Raw genomic sequence first — 23535 nt, 5'->3', positions numbered from 1 at the left:
CGTCTCTGGAGCTCCTTTAAGCGGTGCTGTTAATCTCTTCTCCTCGTGCACCAGGAAACAAAGAGGCAAGAAAAACTCTCTTGCCTCTCGGCAGCTCCAGACTTCAACATTTTGATCTTGAATTTTTATTTTCATTGCCATCACTATCAAAATCGAATAATATAATAAAGATTAGATACTCACAAGGGCATGGTATTGTGCTGAGTACTTGAAAAAAAGTATGTATATATAAATATAAACCAGTAGCAACAAAGTATTATTTACGGATATAGGATAAATAAAGCATAATTTATTTGAAAGAGAATTGAAGAATATTTAGATAGTATATGATTTGGGGGCTTTTTAATTACTTTGGGTTTTCAGTGTGAATACATTTTTTTTTTCATTTTGCAATTTTATTTATACTGGGCTTTTACTTAAATCATCTCTAGCTGATAACCATGGCTCCCTGTATCTATAATCCCCTTGTATGCATACACTACTTTTAAATTTATGATGCTGTTTGCAACCCACAGATGACGAAGAGAAGTGGGTGGTACTCAGTGAGTTAGGGAATTTGTTCATAGGAAGTTCCTGCTGAGGAGTAACAGGCTGGGGTGAAGCCAGGCCTTTGTGCACTCCCCCAGTTGATTCCCTATCTGCTCTTGTAGTAGTACTGATGTTCTACACTCATCGACCGAGGTTGCATTGCAGCTGGGCTAACGTGGCCATGTCAGTGTCAATACATTTAAACATACTTATCAGTCAAAACAGAAAGATGCTGTGCCTTGGGGATGAAGTGGGGAAGGGGAGATTTGAGTTTTAGTCTGTCAGTAGCTATCTTTCTCTTTAGGGAGTAAGAGGAATAAATATAAAGGTTTATTTTATTGTGAGCTATATGACATAAAATTCTCTATTACTAGTGCATTTGAAACTTATCCTCATATATGAAGGCAGGAATTTTGGATGAAGACCATTTTATCCTGACTCCACAAGTATATAGTAGTTGTTTCTTAGGTTTCTGCTCTAGGTATCCTGAGAGTAGAGATCAGAAAATGAAAGAAAGCCAGTATTAGGGAAACAAAGGAAGAACTAATTAGAAATGAAGCTGGAAAAGTAGAACCTTATAGATCATGTTAAGAATTTTTATCTATTCTGATGGGAGATGGTTTAAACATTTTAAACATTAAATGGGGTAACTACTAGATTTGCATTTCTAAATGATTACTCAGATACTTTGTGGATAAACATTTAGAAGAGAATCAATATAGGATTGGATACAGGTTGGATATGGAGTCGGGAGGATGGATTCAAGAGACATTTAAGAAGGAAAATCAATAGTATTTGGTGATGAATTCATTGAGATGGGGAACTCTGATAGAGAGTATCAGGTCTGAAGGGTGAGGGGAAGGTCAGAATTTCACATTTGGATATTTCGAGTTTGAAGTATATTTAAGACATTCAAATACACATTGCATAAAACAGTTGTTATGTAGATGGAGCTTTCCAGTTTTCACGCAGATAGATGAATGAGGAGCTCCCTAATAGAATAATGGATTTTAAAGTAGAACATAAATATTTGGGTTGAGAATTGAGAATCAGTACAGAACTCTTATTTGAGAGTGACTAATTTGGTTTTCAAGGGATTAAATAATTTCATTTCTGGCTGTTCATGTTTTCCTCCACCTGGTTCTAGATCTAGAAATTGATGAGGCTCTAAATAGAGGTGAAGATCAAGTCAGATTTTAATTGACTCCTTGGTTACAGTGGCTTATTTTTTCTCCTTCCCAATCTCCCATCTTCTATTCTCTGTCTTGGTTAATGACATTATAATCAGTGCAGTGGAATTCTCAAATCAATAATTCTAAGGCATCCTTAGAATTTTTTCCTTTGACTCATTTCACTCATGCAAATTAATTCATTCAAGAGCTATTTTTTGAGCACCTATTATGTGTCAGATACTGCTATAGGCATGAGGGATAGAACAGTGAATACAAAATTATTTACCCTCATGGAACTTAAATTCTAGTGGAGAACATGGCCAAAATTAAGATAAATAAGCAAAATGTAGAATACGTTAGTGATAACTACTAAGAAAAATTAAGCAGGGAAGGGAGAAAAAAGTCTATCTGTGTAAATATGGTGTGTGTGTGGGGGGGTACAGTTTTAGATAGGGGTGGTGAGGGAAGGCATTACTGAGGGGACATTTAGGTGTCTCCCTGAAGGAGATGAAGCAACAAGCCATACTGATATCTGAGAGAAAAGTATTCCAGGCAGAGGTCTTGATATGGGTATATTCTTGGAGTGTTTAAAGCATGGTGAGGGGAACCAGTATGCTTCCAGAAGCAAGAGAGAAGCCAGAGAGGCAAGAGTAGTAGGAGGTGAAGTCAGAGAGGGGATGGGGGGCAGATCATATAACACCTTGACCTAAGGACTTTGACTTTTACTCTTATTAAGGTGGGAAATCTTTGAAGGGTTTTCAGGAGAGGAATGTCATGGTCTGATTTGTGTTTTCACAGAACCATTCTGCTTGCTCTGTTGAGACTAGATTGAAGCCAGGCTGGGGCAGAAGCTGAGAAACCAGGTTGTAGATGAAGGTGGCTTGGACCAGTAGCAAAGGGTGAGAGATAGTTTTGATATGTTATGAATGTATGGCTGACAGGTTTTACTGTTGGTTTGTCTGTGCAGTGTGAGAGGAAAAGATGGGTTAAGGATGACTCCAAGGTTTTTGACTTGAGCAGCAACTGAAAGAGTGGAGTTGCTGTTTACAGAGATGAAGAAGATTGTGAGAGGAGCAGGTTTATGGAGGAATATTAAGACATTAAATCTTGAGATGTTTATTTGATATTCAAAGTAGAGAGGTAGGGTAGGTAACTCTATAAATACGGAATTAGTTCATGGATGAGGTCCAGATAGAGATATAAATTTGGAAATCATCAGCATATAGATGAAACATAAAACCCTGGATCTGTTCGAGATAACCAAGGGAATGTACACAGCAAAGAGTACAGATTAGAAAACTGAGCCCTGGGGCAGTACAACATTTAGAGATGGGGGAGATGAAAAAGAACAAGCCAGGGAGACTGAGAAGGAGGAGACACAGAGGTAGGAAAGTGTGGTGTCTTGGAAGTTAAGTGAAGACAAAACTTCAGGGAAAAAAGAATGATTAACTGCATCAAATGTTGTTGATAAGTCAAAAAATAAAACTGACCATTGGATTTAGCAATGGACTTTATAGGCGATCCTGGTAAGTGTGAATATTCTGGAGTGGTGTGGGCAAATGCCCGATGGGAGTGGATTCAAGGAAGAAAAGGGAAAGAAAATTGTTGATAGTTATTAGAAACAGCTCTTTTAACCGGCTACAAAGTCTTTATACTTCTAAGTCCCAAATAGTCCGTGAACCTACCTTTTCCTCTTTATTCTTAATGTTAATGCATTTACTCAAGCTTTCCTTTACTGCGGACTTACTTCAGCGATCTCTTTCCCTTTAGCCTGTGACCCCATAGAGCCAACTTGTATACACATGCCAAGTTTATCTTCTCAGAACACTAGTCAGATCATGCTCCTTCCCTGCTTAACGCCCTTCATTTTCTCCCCCACGCTTAACAGGATAAAGGTCAAATTGATCATCGTAATTATGCCGTTTGTGATTTTGCCTCTGCCAACTTTTCTACTTTTATGTTCTGCCTCTTCCCCATACTTTTCTGTTCTCTAGCCATACCAAACTCTTTGAATTTCCCTAAATGCACTATGTTCTTTTACTCCTGTCTTTGCAAATAAAATATGGTACTGTTTCTGAACAACCCTTCTCATACTTTAGAAGCTGTGGCTTCCCTGAGACTCAGGTTAATAGGAAGAAGCAGAGGCTATTCTAGATTTTAGAATCTTAGGAAACTTTACATTTAGATGAAATAATCATCTCAGTAATGTAACTTATCAAGCCCAGTACAGAGATGTACATTCAGACTAGTTAACTGTAGGTTAAACTCTTCTCCACTTTACTATCCCAGTTTAATCTACAACCCCCTACGCAAGTCACCGAAGTAAATTATAATAAAAAATAAACAGAAGAGATCAGAGAGTGAACCTGTGAATATAATCTTTGTCCTCAATTGAGAGATCATATCCTTCTCTGTAGTTAGTATCTTTGACCTATAGCATCTGTCTGTTAGCACTGGAAAATTTCAGGTGGATTCAATTCATCACTGTATCACAGCACCACTTAATCTCTACTAACGTTTCCCAACTTCGGCTGCAATTTGTAATCATCCAGGGAGCTCTAAAGAAATATTCATGCCTGGGTCTCCCTCTCAGTGATTCTTGATTAATTGATCTGGGGGAGTAGCTTGAGCATTGAGGATTTTTCACAATCCCTGGATTCCTAGATCATTCTGATGTGCAGCCAAGATTGAGACCCATATGTATGCTCTTCAGCATCCAGTTTCAACAGATAAGAACACTAAATATGAATAAAGTATGTGTGTGTATATATACAGTTATTGTTGACATTCAGTTATATTTTTAACGATTATAAATTGCTCTGCTGGACTTTTTTTTAAAGCTTCAACTTCACAGAATGTTAAAAAAATAATAAATTGACAAAAACAAAGAAACCCCAGGTTCCTTCTGGCTCTGTCATTCTATGAATCTAAGAAGTACTTATGTGTAGAGATATCTGTCTTACTAGGAAACTCCATGTGGAGAAAACTGTTAGATCAAGCTCAAGAATTTAAGTGAGCTATACTGAGTACCCAGTTTGAGGGGAAGAAGTTTGAAATCAGATATTATTTCAGATTCACCTTGGAATTTTTTCATCTTTTTTTTTATATCCTACAACCATATTGTTAGAGCTCCTTAACATGTCATGGTATGTTTGTATATAGATGTGAATAAACTGTATTCCCTTTTGCAAGGAGGTGACCTAGAATGGAGAAGAGAACAGGCCTTAGAATCAGGCCATTTCAGATCCTGGGTCCTGCACTTACTAACTCTACAGTTGTGATCATTTTTGCTTAAAGTCTCGACTCCTGTTTCCTGATGTAGTAAAAAGAAAACTAATATTTATCTCATAAGGTTTTTTTTGTTTCTTTTAATTTTTGGCTGCATTGGGTCTTCATTGCTACATGCTTTCTCTATTGCGGCGAATGGGGTCTACTCTTCGTTGCGGTGCGTGAGCTTCACATTGTGGTGGCTTCTCTTGTTGCGGAGCATGGGCTCTAGGTGCATGGGCTTCAGTAGTTGTGGCTCGCGGGCTCTAGAGGGCAGGCTCAGTAGTTGTAGCGCATGGGCTTAGTTGCTCCACGGCATGTGGGATCTTTGCAGACCAGGGATCGAACCCCTGTCCCCTGCATTGGCAGGCGGATTCTTAACCACTGTGCCACCAGGGAAGTCCCGTCTCATAAGGTTTTACTGAGAATTGAACTACATAAATTCGTAAAACACTTATCGTAGTGCCTGACATAGTAAAGACCAAGTAGGTAATGACTTTTTTCATTAATGTCGGCACAGTCTAAGAAGCTTGAGCTTCACTTTTTCCTTTTCAGTTACGTAGGATATTTATTTAACTAGTTTCATGCTATTAATAGTATGTATTCTTGAAATGGTATGGTGAGGATGGCAATTTGCCTGTCTTCCTCCCCGAAACCTATAATCTCAGTCTAATCCCAATCTAATCATGAGAAAAACATTAAACAAACCCAGCTGAGGGACATTCTACAAAATTCCTGACCATTACTCCTCCAAACTGTCAAGGTCACCCAAAACAAGGAAAGTCTGATAAACTGTTATAGTCTGAGGAGACTTAGGAGACAGGATGACTAAATGTAATATGGTATCATGGAATGGAAAAAACATTAGATAAAAACTGAGGAAATCTAAATAAGTATGGACTTTAAAATAATAATGTCAATATTGATTGATTAGTTTGGACAAATGACTAGACTAATCTAAGATGGGAAACCAGGTTTAGGGTTTATAAGATCTCCCTGTACTATCTTAGCAACTTTTCTGTAAATCTAAAACTATTCTAAGATAAAAAGTTTACTTTAAAAAAAAAGCAAAAAATATATAATTGTAGACACCTTTGTTTTTAACAGAGTTACTCTATTAATTTAACTCAGTGTTAGGCTTGGTATTTTGTGTATTCATTGTGCACCTTGAAAGCATAGTAATCAACTTTTAAACTACTGACATTATTACTGGTGATTGCTCCATTTACAATTAGCAAGTCTACCTTGTTTCCCTGTTATTAGTCATCATCATTGATGTATTAGCTACATCATGAGAATCAGAACATTCTGTGTTTAGCAGAACTTTTCTTGAGCTACAGATCAGACTTTCTAGGACATTTTGGATGCCTTAGGCAAATATAAATTAATAACTTATCATAAAGAAGTTATTATTTTTTTAATTTAGAGCATACAAGCTAGGTCTATGAAAACCTGTGAACTTGGCAGTTTTATATTCTGGCAAACTTTGAAAATATTTTATAGTATACTTTTGAAAAGTGTTAGCTGTAGTACTGATGGCATGTTAATCAATATATTTTATTTGGTGTAGAATGCTTCCTTTTCTCTTTAAAGAAACTCTGTATATGTTTTCTTAAGAACTAAATCAACTTTTAGGTGGGTCTGGGATTCCCTATGAAAATTTTTATTGATAAATAAACATCATGGAGATAGATGTGGTGGATAAGGTCATAGTGCTTTCGAATGATGCTGCTCATCTTTTCTTTTCATAGAAATAGTTTGGATAAGAAAAGAGGAACACTGAACTCCTAAAACTGTATCTCAAACCATATCAATACCACTTTTTGGTTTTTTCCTTGAACTTAATTTGATGAATACATTAATTTTAGAGCTGGCTCTTGACAAAATTAATTCAACTGTTGTTTTTTCTTTTCAAGGAATACCTTTTGACTCCCAATTTGGCACTGAAAATACCAATATGAAAAAGGCTTTCAAAGGCACACTTAGAACATTTTACAGTCCAGAGATGGTCATATAAATAATTATTATACAGTGTGGCAGTGCTATAAAACAGATATGTATAACGTGCTTTGGAAGCACAGAAGAGGGAACATTTAATTCTTTCTGATAGGCCTCCAGAAAGTCTTTACAGAGAAAATTGGAAATGACATTTAAGCCATCTTTTGGTGAAGGGATGTTGTTGATCATGATGATGATAGATAAAGAGTATAGTTATCATTTAGTAAGTGTTTACTTAGTGCCAGATGGCATGCTGTGTTTTATATTACTACATTTGTTTCTCACCACAACTCAATGGGGTATTACTGTATCAATTTCACAGAAGTATGTAGATGAGTGATCATGACTGTGTTCTAATAAAACTTTATTTATGGGCACTAAAATTTCAATTTTATACAGTTTTTATTTGTCACAGAATACTATTTTTTAAACTATTTTTCAGTTATTTAAAAATGTAAAAACCATTCTTAGCTCACTGGCTGTCCAAAAAAAGGCAGCAGGGTAGATTTGGCTTATGGACTAGTTTACTGACCTCTGGTTTATATGATGAAGGGGATTTATTTGATTATATAACTGTAGTCCAGAGATAGAGTAGTTTTCGTCAATAATTCAGTGTCAACAAGGATCTTAGTGTCTTCTGTCTCTCTGCCATAATTTTCATAGTGTTAGCTTTATCCCATAGTTTATTCCCCTTGTGTTTACAAGATGGCCGTCAGAATATCCAGGGTCTCCATGTGTTATCTTCCATGTCTAGGGAGAGACAAGACCTTTTTCAGAAGCTCTTTCTAATCTCTCTTGAACTTAATCCCATCAGGTTTTACCCCTACCACTCCACAGGAACCATACTAAATCATCTACATTGACAAATTCAGTGATCAATTCTCACTCTTCATATTACTTGACCTGGCAACATCTGATCTTTTCCCTTCCATGAAACTCTTTAGCTGACTTCTCTACTCTTCTAGTTTTGTTCCTATTCTCTGGCCACTACTTCTTATTGTCTGCTGGTCTCTCCTCATACCTGCAGCCTCGACATGTTGAATTCAGCCCCAAGGCTTACACCTCTGACCTCTTTTCTCTCTCTCTCTGTCTCTCTCCTATCTATACTCCCTTCCTTGGGAATGTCATACACTTTATTTATTTATTTATTTAATAGTCAGACTATAGTTTATTACAGCAAAGGGATAAAAAGCAGGATCAATAAAGGAAAAAGGTACATCAGGCAGAAGCTGGAGGATACCAGGTATAAGCTTCCAAGAATCCTCTCCCAGTGGAGTCACACAGGACATACTAAATCCCCCAGCAATGAACTGGAGAAACACATGCAAAATGTTTTCTGCCAGGGAAGTTTGCTTGAGCCTAAAAGTCCAGGGTTTTTATTGGGGTAACTTCAGTGCTGATTGCAGTTACCGAAACTTCATACCCCCCAGAAGGAAAGCAAGTGTTCATCATAAATCACATTTTTTACACACACTGTCCACACAAGCTGGTATAATGTGGTTCAAGACCTCAAGCATGCACAGTGCCCTAATCAGTTAGTAGCATAGGGAACATTCTAAGACCTCAGTTCCTAGGAGCCAGCCAAAGGCTAGTTATACAAGTAAGCCCTTCTGAGAATGTACAAGATTTGAGTAACTCAAGGCTGCTGGGTTAATTCTTTACTTCACAGATAGGTATCAAATTATCATGAACTTAATATACTATATATACATACCTGATAAAGCAGTACATTATAAAATACATATATCAAATTATTAAATTATAATTAACTGTAAATAAATATATCATAAATGTTTTATGACATATCATATATATGATAAGCAGTACATTAAATGCAAGGAATTATTATTATTACAAATGAGTAATGAGGGCTAGAGCTGTCCTAGGGTGTGACTGAGCAGAGTAATAATGGACATTTGCAAGGCAACTCCTCAGAGCAGTGAATGGGAGGCTGTGAAAAAATCCCACTGAAGAGTTTTTCTCTCTGATAGAGATAATTTTGTCACTAGAACCATTTTGTCCCTCTCCAGTTTGTGGGAATGTCATACACTTTAAATGTAATTTATGTAATGATGGCATATGTATGTCCATCTCTGCTTATTTGTCTGTTAGGCATCTCAGACTTAGTATGTCCAAAACTGAGCTCCATATACTCTTCTCATCCCCAAACCTATTCTCTCTCAGTCTTTCCTATCTCAGTAAGTTGCAGATCCATTGTTTGGGCCCCAAATAGCAGAATTACCCCTGACTTCTTTCTGTATCTTTCTCTTCTGACAGCAGATTCTCTCTACTCTTCCTTCAGAATATATCCAGAATCTGACCTCTCCTCACAACCTCTACTACTCACTTAGTCCGGGTGTTTATCCTTGTCCGGTGTTCTCAGCAGCCTCTTAATTGGTCTCTACTTCTGTCCTCTTCTGTTCACTTCAGTTCCAAACCACTACCACCACCATCTTAATGATTTGTTTGTTATAGTAAAAAGACAGTGGAGGGTCTGGAAATGAAGACAGATTTTTGAAACCAGACACTTTAAATTTTAGGATTGCTACTTACTAGCAGTGTGATTTTGGGAAAGTCACTTTTCTTCTCTGAATGTGTCTTACATTTAAATGGGCATAGGGCTTCCCTGGTGGCGCAGTGGTTGAGAATCCGCCTGCCAAGGCAGGGGACACGGGTTCAGTCCCTGGTCTGGGAAGATCCCACATACCGCGGAGCAGCTAAGCCCGTGCGCCACAACTACTGAGCGTGTGCTCTGGAGCCTGTGAGCGACAACTACTGAGTCCGCCTGCGGCAACTACTGAAGACCGTGTGCCTAGAGCCTGTGCTCCGCAACGAGAGAAGCCACCGCAATGAGAAGCCCACACACTGCAACGAAGAGTAGCCCCTGCTCGCCGCAACTAGAGAAAGCCTGCACGCAGCAACGAAGACCCAACACAGCCAAAAATAAACAAACAAAATAAATAAATTTATTTTAAAAAATGGGCATACTACTTGTTTCATTGAATTATTATTAGTATTAAATGAGATAATGTTGTAAAGACCTTACTGACCCCGTAGCCAGCAGAGAATAGATACTGAACAAATTGTAGTTCTTTTCTCTTTTCTACAACCAAACAGATGAGCTGCTTTTCATCTTTTCTGGTTATTATCGTGCATATGTAGCCAAGGAACATCTTCTGTATGTACCTCTTCGTAAGTGGACCTTGGCTAATAAATCTAGCTTATGTTCTTGGTCCATACTTTTGCATTTTCATTACATTCCATATATGTCCTCCAATTCATGTCTCCCTTTGTTGGCATTAAGTGTATACAGTTCTTACAGATTCATACCTGAATAGTAAAAGAGACCAGAGCTCATATCTGAATAGTAAAACTTTAATCTATATGTATAATAGATTATATGTATATAGTTTTAATACTTCCCACTCCTTCTATTAAGGTCATATATTTACACTTCTAAAGGAGGATTGAAGACAGTCAACTTCAAAATCTTAATTCATAAAATCTAATATTTATTCTGGCACATTATTTAACTGAGAATACTAAAGATGGGCTGGGGCTACCAAATTCAAGGTCACTTAAGTTGTTTATTTTTCAACTGTAATATTTTGATCCTGGACTGAGGAGAATAATCATTTGAAGTATCTTCTACTTGTAGGAAAGAAAACATTTGTCTTGGAATTAGGCACTTTCTTATAAGCCTTTCTCTAACTTAAATTTCTTCATAGGAAAACACTAAATATGGAATATCCCTATGTAGTTGGTATTTTTTTTACTTAGACTATTTTAGTGCATTTATGACCTGAGTTGAAAGCTGTTCACACTATGAAGTAAATATTCCTATGACAATTTTCCCTTTTAAATAATGGGACGAGGAAATCTATTAAAGGTGTATTGTTATATATTATTTGCTGGATTTAATTTAGTATGCTGATAAAAAACAAATGTTCTCTGATGAGAACAAATCTAGGAAACCTAAGCTCTAATTTTAAAAGCTAGCACTTAAATTGGACAGTCAGGTCTTTTTAAAATTTGTACCCGTTACATTGAAGAAAGTCTTTTAACTCAAGCTTGATGAGTAAATTCTAACTTCACAGACACAGCCCCTTTCTCCCCTCTGCACTTCAGGGTGAGGTAATGAGTCTTATGCAAGTAACTTGACTTGCTTGATGACTGAAGGTCTTCTGTTTTGTCCATAAATGTAGATGTATGTATGATGTGTGGGAGGTCGTATGATGTGTGGGAGGTCTTATCTGTACTGAAGGAATTGTGTTTTAAGCAAAGCAAAAATAGGCAAAGTACTGTACATCATTGCAGTCTTGCTGTTTTGGATAATGGAGCCATTGATTGCATAGCATACCACAAGACACTTTTAAAGAGCTTGAACTTCTTTTCTATACCATCTTGGGTCAATGTTGAGTTTATTATTTAAAAAAAAAATCTTTAGCTGTTTACTTTTACCTGAGAGTTAATCTCAACTCTTATGACTAACCTCCACTAGAGTAAGACATGGTTAAGATTTCAGTCGTAGAGGAGTGAATTGCTCAAATTTACTGCAGTGTATTTCTAATTTAATTTTTAAAATTCAGACAGTTAAAACATTTTACATTATGATGTTATCAAAATTGGTGACTTTTTGTCTTGCCATTGGCTGGCTGACTCAAAACTGTCTTAAACCATTTCTTGTCTGTAGTTTTCCTGTAGGTTGTTCTATTGATATGCTGACATACTGCAGATCGTGCAAATTTAATTTGTTTGAAGCCTTGATTTTTTATTTCTTTTTCTCCTTTTATTATTTAGAAAGACATCCTGGTGAGGGGAAATGTCTGTATTTTATTCATATTACTTCTCACATGCTTCAAGGGCATGTTTTGATGTTAAAACAGAGAATGTGATGCATGTATGTAATTTTATCCATGTGGAAAATGAAAATTTAAGACAGGCCTGAATACAAGTGTTGCTCATTGTAATTTATTCCCAAGTAAAAGAGAAGAAAGAAATTTGCATTAAAAAAATAGATGATCAGTAGGAAGGGAAATTGACTAGGACTGTATTTACACATCCTGATCTCTGATATAAGATGCCACAGATTTCTGGTATAGTTTTATCTTTTCATAAAATGAATTTTTGTTTCACAATAATTTAGGACCTCATAATACTTTATTTTTTTTCTTTACCTGTTGAGAGACCTGGATTGTTTGACCTGTAGAATTTCCCACAATCAGTATTTCGTTGATTATACACTCAGGAACAATTCAGCATTTTCTTCTGCTCTTTGTTTTTCCTGGAAACTGACAGCTGGTTTCAGAGGTTTGACTAGACTCAGGTTTGATTGCTTTGGCAAAACTGTAGTTGTGTTCCTGTCATTAGGAGGCATATAACGTCCAGTTTTTTCTCTTTTTTGATGTTATTAGCCATTGATGCTCGATGGCTGCAGAGATACTAATTACTTGCAGTTTGTGAAATGGTGATATTTTATCTTTTGTTTCCCATTTATTTGGAATAATTTTATAGAGAGAGCTCTCATATACTTTTTGGCTACTAGTACAGTTTATATAGGGAATGTAGGATGAATTGCTGATTCTTTCTTTGCCACAGTTTTCAAGGTAATGAACTGGGCCCCTCTCAACCTCAGAAGGTGACCAGTTAGTGTGGTAGTGCTGTGGTTTGTTTGTTTTGTTTTTTTTTTTTTTAAAACATTATGGTCTATAGTCAATTGTACATTTAGTTAGTTAGTTCTCTGGTAGAGCTAGGAAGAGGCCCATGGGACAATATTCCCTGAGTTCTTGAATGTTGATGAGCTTCTTCACTGTGTTTTTTTTTGACATGACCTCAATTCTACATTGTCTTTAATAGCATATGTTGCATATGCTATTAAAGCATATGTCAGGGTGTTCCAAGTTCATCTAGTACTTTTCCTTTGCTAAACCAGCTGGTTCTTTAAGAAGTTCTGTTTTCTTTTAATGGAGAATGGCATTTCAGGATAACAGTCTGGGCCCTAGGAGTGGTTAGTACTACTTGATTAGTCAAGGTGTTAGGTGTTTTAAGTGGACAGAGCTAGGATATACATGTGACTTGTAAGACTGTACTGATGTTTCCAATATAGATTCAATACTAAAGAGTTTTTACTTAACTTCTTCTGTATTCTTATATCTATAGTTCCTTTCTTCCACCCAGAGAATTCTGTTTCTCAAGGAGATGATACCATTAGAGTATCCCATAATTATTCATTTGCTTTATCCCTGTTTTTAAGTACAATGGTCTCACAACATTACAATTACCAATTTTGATTTCTGAAATCAGTTACTTTTTGTTTATTCTTTCTTCGTTTGTTTTGGCTGTACTGTATCTTCATTGTCAGATCTTATAGCCATTACATATTATAATCTCTCTGTTTAAAACTCTCATTTAGCCTTTTTTTTTTGAACTTTTATTTTTTTTACACAGCAGATTCTTGTTAGTTATCTATTTTGTACATATTAGTGTATATATGTCAATCCCAATCTCCCAGTTCATCCCCCCTGCCCCCACTTTCCCCCCTTGGTGTCCATACATTTGTTCTCTACATCTCATTTAGTCTTAATTCTACAGTCAGTTGTATATGTATGCTCACCACCAGTCCTTATTTAATGTCTCTCTAGTCACTTTGGTTGCCTAAAGTTAGTTTTCTGGTAGAGCTAGGAAGAGGCCCATGGGAACAATATTCCTTGAGTTCTTGCATGTTAGTAATAGTTTTTCTTTACTCTTTATACTTAAAGGTAAGTTTTACTGGTTGTAAAGCCTTTGGTTCAATTTTTTTTTCCTTGTGTGTTTTAAGTATATTATTTTGTTTTCTTCTGTTGTTTTCCCTTATTAATCTTGTGATGTATTTGCCTAAATGCCCAAAGGATTCTTTTTCCCTTTAAAGTCCATTAGTTTTAGTAGAAAATGTCTTGGTGCATTGATCTGAGTTGATTAAGTAGGACACAGGATGCTCTTGAAATATGTAGTTTCAAATATAGATGTGTATATATATATATGTGTGTGTGTGTGTGTGTGTGTGCATGTATAAATGTATTTATACACACATATAACTATATATATTACACATACATAGCCACTTCTTTTCCCTCTGGAAAGCTTTCTTGAATTATTGTCTTTCAGTATTTGTTCTATTCTCTCACTTTGGTTTTCTTCTTCAGGGACTCCTGTGTTTATCCTTATGCTGGCTCTTCTTTGCCTATCTCCAATATTTATCCCCTTCTTACAGATCCTTTTTAATCTATTTCTTCTTTTTAAAAAATTTGTTAAAGATTTTCTTCCATCTTACCTTTTATTTCTTTTAAGACCTTTTGTGTTTGTTTGCTCTTGTATTTCTTATAGTCTTCATTACTGAAATGATTTTTGTTTGATTTCTCATTATTTCTTGGTTTCTGCCTCCTCATTTCTGAGTTTTTCTGATTCTGATTTATATTGCTTTTTCATGTATTATGTAATTTTCCCATTATCTCTCATAAAACATGTAAATGTAAATTTTATTAGAGTAAAATATATAGCCCTAAGGATTATTTGACATACTTTAGATTAAATAAGCAGCTGTAATTAATTTAGACATTGCTTTAAATCAAGGCTTTTAAATTGAAATTCTGTGAATGAACTTCAGAGTAGATAACATTGCTTTATTATATGCAAAGTAGGGTGTATATGTATGGGGGTAGGGAAAGAACACCTTCACTTTCTTTAGACTTTCAGAGAGGAGTGTAAACCATCCCCACAAAAATAAGGGTAAGGACCTTTGCTTTGTGTATGAAAAATCCTCAAATATTTAAATGGTTGAGCTTATAAGAAATGAAAACAAATGATAGATATAGTAGTGTTAAGATATAGATGTCGCCAGGGATGATATTACATCAATTTCATTATCTATTCGCTTATGATCGCTCTAATTTTATGCAGATGGAGGGAACGAGGAAGCACCGGATCGAAGACAGTCAAGTGTAGACTCTCGCCAAAGCCGCTCTGGGCAAGGTAAATTTTCCTCAAATTTATTATTAAATTAAAAAGAATAGATACCAGCTATTCCTTTCCAGTACTTAATCTGAGGACTGGGGTTTTCACTGGGTCAAGTTTAGATATTCTCATTTCTCATTTAGGAGTTCAGATGTTACAATCTAATTAGTTCCATATGATAATCATCTATTCAGGATAAAAGAAAATGAGAAATGGTCTCTTTTTTAACGATATTAAGGTTTTAAGTAATTTTGGAGCATTGTGGTATATGTCTGGATATCACTTTTGGAATATAACCAAAAGTAAATTTTTAGCAGTAATGTTTGTTGCAAGTATCATCACACTGGCTTTTAAAAGTTCATCAATGCAATATTTGTTGTCTTAGCTGTCTCAGAAGAAATGGGTTTTGTTTATAATTATTACCTAAAATTAAGATCTTCTTACTTATTTTCCTTTTCTGTTTAAAATTTATCACCATAGGCTTTTGACTGGTTTTTTTGAAGTGACCACTTCAAAACTAGGTTAAAGTATTCTCTACCAGTGGATTTTCAGATAGGCCTTCCCTAAGGAACATTTAAATTTGCAGGACTAGCACCTCCACATTTTTCTTTATAGTACTTATCACCTTTATATTTGTTTTCTCTATCCAAAACTAGAATGAATGTTTCATGATTGCAGAGATTTTTGGTTTTCTTTGTTCACTGCTGTATTTCCAGTGCCAAGAATAAGTACCTGGTATATACAATAATAGTTACTGAATAAATACTGTTGGATGAATGAAGTCATCTCTAAGAGAGTAAGAGTTAGGAACCCAGACTGATTAAAATACTGCAAAATTTCAAGCAGTCATTACTGAGTTTAGTTTTTTGAGAGTATTTACAAATAAAATAAAGCCTTAGATATACAAATGTGTGATGTTTTAATCCTGTAGAAGCTCCTGGTTCATTTATTCTATAATCCTGTTCCCTTTTTTCTCCAACTTTGCTCTTCCTAAGCTTTAGAGTTGTACTATTTTTAATACAGTTGTTTGTTGCAGAATAAAAAGTAGAATAATATATGCAGGTTGATTTGGAAATTTAAACTTACACTAGTACTTTTAATCATTTTTAAATAATATGCATGTATTATAAATGTCAGGAATTTATATAAGTTTTCACTTTTTCATGTTACATGTATTTTGATATAAAAAAAGAAATTAAGAGAAAAACTGAATTGTAATATATAACTATATCAAATCAACACATTGTACACCTTAAACTTATATAATGTTTTATGTCAGTTATATCTCAGTAAACCTTGGTGGCGAGGAAAGAAAGAAAATGAGTTTATGTGTTTAAAATCCTTGTTGGGCTACACCCCGCAAGCCTGCATGCCCTGTACTTGCCCATCCTCAAGACAGAAGACAGAGCCCAGAGTCAGCAACAGAGACATCGGTGGTTTAATGGATATGAGAATCTTACATGTCTGAAGCAAGGTCCTGTGTGCAGCAGACGGTGGGCAGGATATGGCAGCAGTCTTCACTCCTGGGAGGGGGGATGGGTGGAGGTGTTTACCAGTTATAGGGGGAATTGATGTCAGGTTGGCTCATCGGTTACCAGGGAAACCAGTAGAGGAGCACACCCCTCACTGCCCCTTTGATAAGTTATCGTGGTGGAGATGTTCTGATCTGAAGATTAGACCAGGCATTTACTGATTAGGCTCTATGATTAAGAGGGGAGGTCAGTCATGTGAGTAGGGTGTAGGTGAAGCAGGGACTGGTGAACAGGGCATGTAGAGAGAGCAAGAGAACAGCCACCTTGGGTGCCCTCATCATATAACCCTAAAAACAAAATTAGTACAAATTAATAGAAAAATAATTATACTAATTTTTATTAAAGTTTAATTTTATTTAATGTCACAGATATAGATGTGGGAGATTATTAATTTACCTTGTGCCCTCTGAATTATGTCAGTTGAAATATTTTTCAAATCAATGAGTATAATTGAATTTTAGTAACAAAAGCTGAACTTAACAGCAAAATCAGTGATTTTCATGATCTGAGCACAGCTGCCTGATCTCAGAACTCATCAGGACTGATCTCAATTAGAAGTCATCAGGAACTGTATCATTATGAGAGTTAACTGATATAGAAGCATGTTTCTCACCTTCTTAGAGCGTTTATTTGTAATACAGTAAGTCCCCTACATACGAATAACTTCAAGTTGCAAACTTTCAAAGATGCGAACGTGTGTTCGCATGTCCACTCACGTAAGTTAGTCACGTACGTGCATCCTCTACAAGTGGTTGTGCTTTTGTGTACTTTACAGTACTGTATAGAGTACAGTAATACAGTATCTTTATTTCTTTATTTCAAGCCCAGGATGTCTGGAAGCAAGCATAAAAGCAGCAGTATATAGCCAACTGTGTTGGTTGTGTTGGACTTTCGAACAAATAGGACTTCCGAACGCGCTCTTGTAACAGAACTCGTTCGTATGTAGGGGACTTACTGTCTCTTTTTATTCCAAAGACAGAAATAAAAATACAAAACCGTCTGTAATGAGTTGGAATGAATGAGAATCCATATTATCAGGAATAAAGAGATAGGATGAACACATACTTCTACTTTTTCTCCTTTCAGAAACCTGCTAAAAGATCAGTAAAGGGGAATTAGAGAGGAGCCAAAATCAACACAATTTTAGAAACTAGGGAGAATATGAATAATTGTAGACTGGATGCTAAACTCAGTAGCAGAGAAAATCAAGAAAATAATCTGATTTACCCTCCAAAAGACTAAAAAAACTCAAGAATGGCAGCATGTGGAAGTGGAAGTGAAAGGAGGATTGGTTGAAAGTCAGTCGAAGAAGCCCTTGGTTCCTGGGACCTCCTTCTCAAAATTAGCTAACCAGATAGCTTGACAAGTGCCCAGCTCTTCACCCCTAACTTTGGCAAAGGCCAGAAATTTATTCTTTGGAGAGAGCAAAAGTAGAGACTCTCTCTAGAGCAGAAGGCACCAGGCATAGTGGAGGGCAGGAGTCCCATACTGAAAATAATCAACCTTTTAGTCCTTTCTCCTAACTATGAGCAGCTGACCAAGGATTACTGGATATTTGAGGAAACCCTGTAATGTATGAAAGGTAGAGATTAAAATAAACAGGATAGAGCAACTGAGAACAGATCTTTTGCAGAAGAAAATAACAACCATTATAAACAACTTCAGGGAAATAAGAGAAAATAATATAGCCATGAAATAAGGAGTTACTGTAAGAGTTATAATTCTGATAGCAGAGATCAAAAAAGCTTTGTAGAATTACTTAGAAAATTAATGTTGAAGAAATCTGTGAAAAAGTCAAGCAAAAGAACAAATGTTACAGAAGAGAAGTGAGGAGTATTAAGAAACTTACAGGGGCAGTCCAGGAATTTCAGTATTCAAATAATAGTAGTTGGGACTTCCCTGGTGGCGCAGTGGTTAAGAGTCTGCCTGCCAGTGCAGGGGACACGGGTTCGAGCCCTGGTCTGGGAGGATCCCACATGCTGTGGAGCAGCTGAGCCCGTGCACCACTACTAAGCCTGCACTCTAGAGCCTGTGTGTCACAGCTACTGAAGCCTGCGTGCCTAGATCCCGTGCTCCGCAACAAGAGAAACCACACAATGAGAAGCTCACGCTCTGCAACGAAGAGTAGTCCCCGCTCACCACAACTAGAGAAAGCCCGCGTGCAGCAACAAAGACCCAACACAGCCAAAAATAAATAAATTAATTAATTAAAAAAAGAAAAACAACACCAGTAGTTCCCAGAAGAAACAGAGAAAATGGGGAAGAAATCATCAACAAAATGATTCAAGAAAACTTTCTTGGACTAATGAACATGAGTTTCTGGTTCAAAAGGCTTACTGAGTACTCATTACAATGGATAAATATAAACACAAACTAAGACACATCGTGGTGAAATTTCAAATCACTGGGTGAAACAGAAGGTCTTTTCATGCTTTCAGAGAGGGAAAAAAATGTGTCAAAGTAACAGGAATCAGTTGGCTTTGGACTTCTTAATGGTAGTGTTAGATACTAAATGAGAAATGGAGTATCACCTTCAAAATTCTGAGGGAAAATAATTTCAACCCCTTTGTATTTCATATGCATTGAAACTATTAATCAGGTATAAGAGTTAAATTAAGATGTTTTAAGACATGTAAGGTTTTTTGTTTGTTTTTTTGGTTTGTTTATTTGCCTACCTTGTACCCTTTCTTAGAAATCTGTTGGAGGATGTGATCCATCAAAATGAGAAAGTCAGCCAAATAAAAAAGGGAAAGGTTACAAGAAATAGGAAATTTAACAAAAGAGAAAGGTAAAGAAATCTTCAGCATACAATGAAAAGACAGGGTTGGAGGGTAAACAGACCAGATTGGAGTAGGTTAGAAGCTTCCAGAAGAGCCATTCTCAGGAAAATGAAATTGGTAGAAATCTGATGCATTTAATTATCTTTAGAAAAGTTTTAAGTAATTGATGAAAGGCTTAGGGTTGAATTGGTGATAACTACATAAAGTAGTAAGTGAAAAAAGATCTAAACTCAAATAAAAGCAAGTACTGTGTGAAAGGAGATGTTAGAATAAGTTCTCAGTCCTTGGGGTAGTGTCTGGAGTAGCTGAAGTTCATGTCAGTCACCTCCAGTGGTAAACCATATCAGTTTTCCCCAGTGTGGTACAAATATTTTTATTATTTGATTTGGACCATTATGGTTGAGCAGTAGTGCTCTAAAGCAGGGTGAGCAAATCTGGCCTGTGTGGCCTGCTTTTGTACAGTTGATAGATTTGATTTGCTAAGACAGTTTTAATTATTTTTGTATCTGTGTTCATGTGGGATATTGGCCTTTAATTTTCCTGTCTTAGGATGTCTTTGTCTGATTTTTGTATCAGGGTACTCCTGGTCTCATAGAATCAGTTGAAAGTTGAGAGATATTTCTCCCTCTTCAATTTCCTGGAGTATTTTTTATAGAATTGGTATTACTTCATTGATAAATGTTTGATAGAATTTCCCAGGGAGGCATCTGGGCCTGGAATTTTCATTGTGGGAAAATTTTAAAATATAAATTAAATTTCTTTAGTAAATATAGGACTATTCAAATTAACTCCTCCTTCTTGGACTATTCAAATTAACTCCTCAAAAAAAACCTTTTTTTTTTTGTTTTTGTTTTTGTTTTTTTGCAGTACGTGGGCCTCTCACTGTTGTGGCCTCTCCCGTTGCGGAGCACAGGCTCCGGACGCGCAGGCTCAGCAGCTGTGGCTCACGGACCTACCCGCTCTGCGGCATGTGGGATCTTCCCGGACCGGGGCATGAACCCATGTCCCCTGCATCAGCAGGCAGACTCTAAACCACTGTGCCACCAGGGAAGCCTGAGTAACCTTTTTAAATCTATAGAATCTGTAATGGTGTCACTTCTCCTCATTCCTAATACGGTTACTTTGAGTATTCTTTCTCCTTGTCTTGATCATTCTGGATAGAGATATATCAATTTTATTGATCTTAAAGAATCAGTTTCAGTTTTCATTCATTTTCTGTATTGCTTTCCTGTTTTCTATTTTATCAGTTACTTCTTTGCTCTTTATTATTTCCTTACTTCTGCCTGCTTTGGGTTGAATTTTCTCTTCTATTTCTAGCTTCTTAAGGTAGAAGCTAAGATCACTGATATTGGAACTTTCTTTTCTAATACAGGAATTTTAGTGCTATAAATTTCCCTCTATGTACTGACTTAGCTGCATTTCACAGACTTCAATGAGTAATGCTTTTCATTTATTTCAAAATACTGCCTAATTCCCCTTTTGGTTTCTTCTTTAACCCATGTGTTATTTAGAAGTGTGTTGATGTAGTTTTCAAACATTTGAGAATTTTCCAGATACTTCCTCATATTAATTTCTAGTGTAATTTTGCTGTGGCCAAAGAACACATATTCTGAGTTAGATCACGTTTTATTGAGATATGTTTTATGGCCCAGGAAATTATCTATCTTAAATGTTCTATGTGCACTTAAAATATGTGTATTAGGCTCTTTGGGAGTGGAAGGCTCTACGAATATTAGTCTGGTTGAGTTAATTGATAGTGTTGTTCAAGTCTTCTATATCTTTGCTGATTTTATGTCTGTTCATTCTGTCAGTTATTAAAAGAGGAATATTGAAATCTCAGACCGTAAGTGAGGATTTATCTATTTCCCCTTGCAGTTCTACCACATTGCTCATACCACTGATCCTCTGGTCAGAAAGGATTCCCCTTCCTCAGAGATTTAAGTATCCCCTATAGCTGCCATTACTGAAATAGTCTTACCTATAGGCGGGGCTGGAACAGGAAGGTAAAAAGAGAAAAAAGCCAGATCTTCCCACTCTCACAGTCCTATATGGACTGTCCCCCCACCACTGCCCCATTTATACTCTCTAATCAGAAAGAGAAGACTTGTATCTGTTTGACTCTAGTGTGCCAATCCAGGATTTGGATTTCCTTTGAGTTCAGGCTGGGAGTTCGGTGACATTAAAAAACAACAGGAAATGCATCACTGAATTGGCTGTCTTTCAAGTTCTGGTTTCCTTCCACAATTTGCCTGCTACTGTTTAGTTTTCAGAGTCCTCAGATTGCTGCTCCATCATTCTTTCCAGGGTTTTCAGTTACATTCATGGGTTTTAGTTATATTCAGTTAACACAGGGTGTGCTTACTCCATTTTAACCCAGAACCAGAACCAGAGCCCTTCCATTTTTTTTAAAAAATAGATTGATTTATTTTGGCCACGTTGGGTCTTCGTTGCTGCACATGGGCTTTCTCTAGTTGGGGCAAGCAGGGGCTACCCTTCGTGGTGGTGTGCAGGCTTCTCGTTGTGGTGGCTTCTCTTGTTGCAGAGCAGGGGCTCTAGGCGCACGGGCTTCAGTAGTTGCGGCACGTGGGCTCGGTGGTTGTGGCTTGTGGGCTGTAGAGTGCAGGCTCAGTAGTTGTGGCACACTGGCTTAGTTGCTCCATGGTATGTGGGATCTTCCCAGACCAGGGATCGAACCCATGTCCCCTGCACTGGCAGGCAGATCCTTTTTTTTTTTTTTTTTTTGCGGTACGCGGGTCTCTCACTGTTGTGGCCTCTCCCGTTGCGGAGCACAGGCTCAGCAGCCATGGCTCACGGGCCTAGCCGCTCTGCGGCATGTGGGATCCTCCTGGACCAGGGCACGAACCTGTGTACCCTGCATCGGCAGGCAGACTCTCAACCACTGCGCCACCAGGGAAGCCCCTGGCAGGTGGATTCTTAACCACTGTGCCACCAGGGAAGTCCCTTTCCATTTTATTATATTTTGTGTTGGCCTGTCTGGAGGGTAACATTCAAAATATTTAATAATTAATATGCCAGAAATATCAACCAACCAGAACAGATGCCAGTCTGTTCAGAACAAACATTATCTTTAAACAACTGATATGCCTGTAGAGGGCCATAATGCTTGATAATCTGCCCTGCCTGACTGTGGATATAGTTGCTATTTAATGTCCCTTCTCAGTAATAATGGCAGACACGTAAGGTAAGGTGTCTGGTGAGGTGTGTTAATCTTTGGGCATGAGGGCTCTCTCCTGTGTGTTAACTAACTAGTTTGGCCTCTGATCTGTCTTTCAGATGCAGTGGATTCTGACTCACACATACCCCCACTCATTACTCTGGTTTAGGGGCAAAGACCTCTGATGTCATCTGCTTATCAAATGTAGGAGATGGGAGATGGCCTGACTGCTTGGACTGAAACAGATCCCATGCCACTCATTAAGATTGCTGCCCCTGAGAACTTCCTGTTCCTTGCATCTCTTGCTTCTGTGGTTAAAACAGACCTGGAAACACTCTCATCTTTTACAGTTATCCTCCTACACATGCTGTGGGCTATAATTTCCTCCCTCCAGTTGCATCTAGTTTCTGTCTTCCACGGATTTCTTAACATTCCTCCTCCATTATTGGCTTTTTCTTTTGTTTTATAATGCTTTAAGAATTTGTTCTTTTAAAGATATATTTTCTATCATTTCCCCACCACCTATATTGTTGTCATTTTAGTCTGAACTACCATCGTTTCTTTCCTTTACTACTATTATAGTGTCCCAACTTATTATTTCCATTCTTGCCAATATATAATCTGTTGTCCATTTGATGGCTATACTGCTCTAGTTAAAACAAATCAAATCGTATATTTCCCCAAACTTGAAAAAAAAATTCTCCAGTGGCTTCCTATCACATTCAGAATAAATTCCAAAGTCTTTATCATTCCCTATATGACCCTGCCTAAGCTACCCTTTTCCTAATACTTTATGTCCTCCCACTCCCTTCATTATCCACTTCGTTTCATCTATGCTGGCCTTTTTGCTTAAACATGTTAAAGAGTGTTTTCTTTGAAGGGCTTGTACATTTGTTCTTTCTTGACTAAAGGACTATAGATTTCTTCTTAAGTGAGAGAGGCCGCCTCTCTGACCACCTAAACACCCAGCTCTAACCTTCATAATTGCCACTACTTGACTTGTTCATTGTTGTCTCAACTACCAGAAAACTGGTTTCATTTGAGCGGAGACTTCATCTTATTCACCACTCTAGCCTTAGAACACTTGCATATAA

At 37.0% G+C, this 23535-nt stretch overlaps 1 protein-coding gene across 3 annotated transcripts in view; it reads left to right on the top strand.

The window, feature by feature from the left end:
- Window positions 1-23535, top strand: part of TANC2 (tetratricopeptide repeat, ankyrin repeat and coiled-coil containing 2) — a 324057-nt gene that overhangs the window by 40541 nt on the left and 259981 nt on the right. For all 3 annotated transcript variants that reach the window (XM_065896563.1, XM_065896562.1, XM_065896561.1), the window contains exon 2: window positions 14901-14972. In XM_065896563.1, coding sequence (XP_065752635.1) covers window positions 14901-14972 — 72 coding nt within the window. The remainder of the gene's footprint in view (window positions 1-14900; window positions 14973-23535) is intronic.

Source organism: Phocoena phocoena, chromosome 19 (assembly GCF_963924675.1).
Source record: "Phocoena phocoena chromosome 19, mPhoPho1.1, whole genome shotgun sequence".
Lineage (NCBI taxonomy): Eukaryota > Metazoa > Chordata > Mammalia > Artiodactyla > Phocoenidae > Phocoena > Phocoena phocoena.
This window is presented reverse-complemented; position numbering and strand designations above follow the sequence as displayed.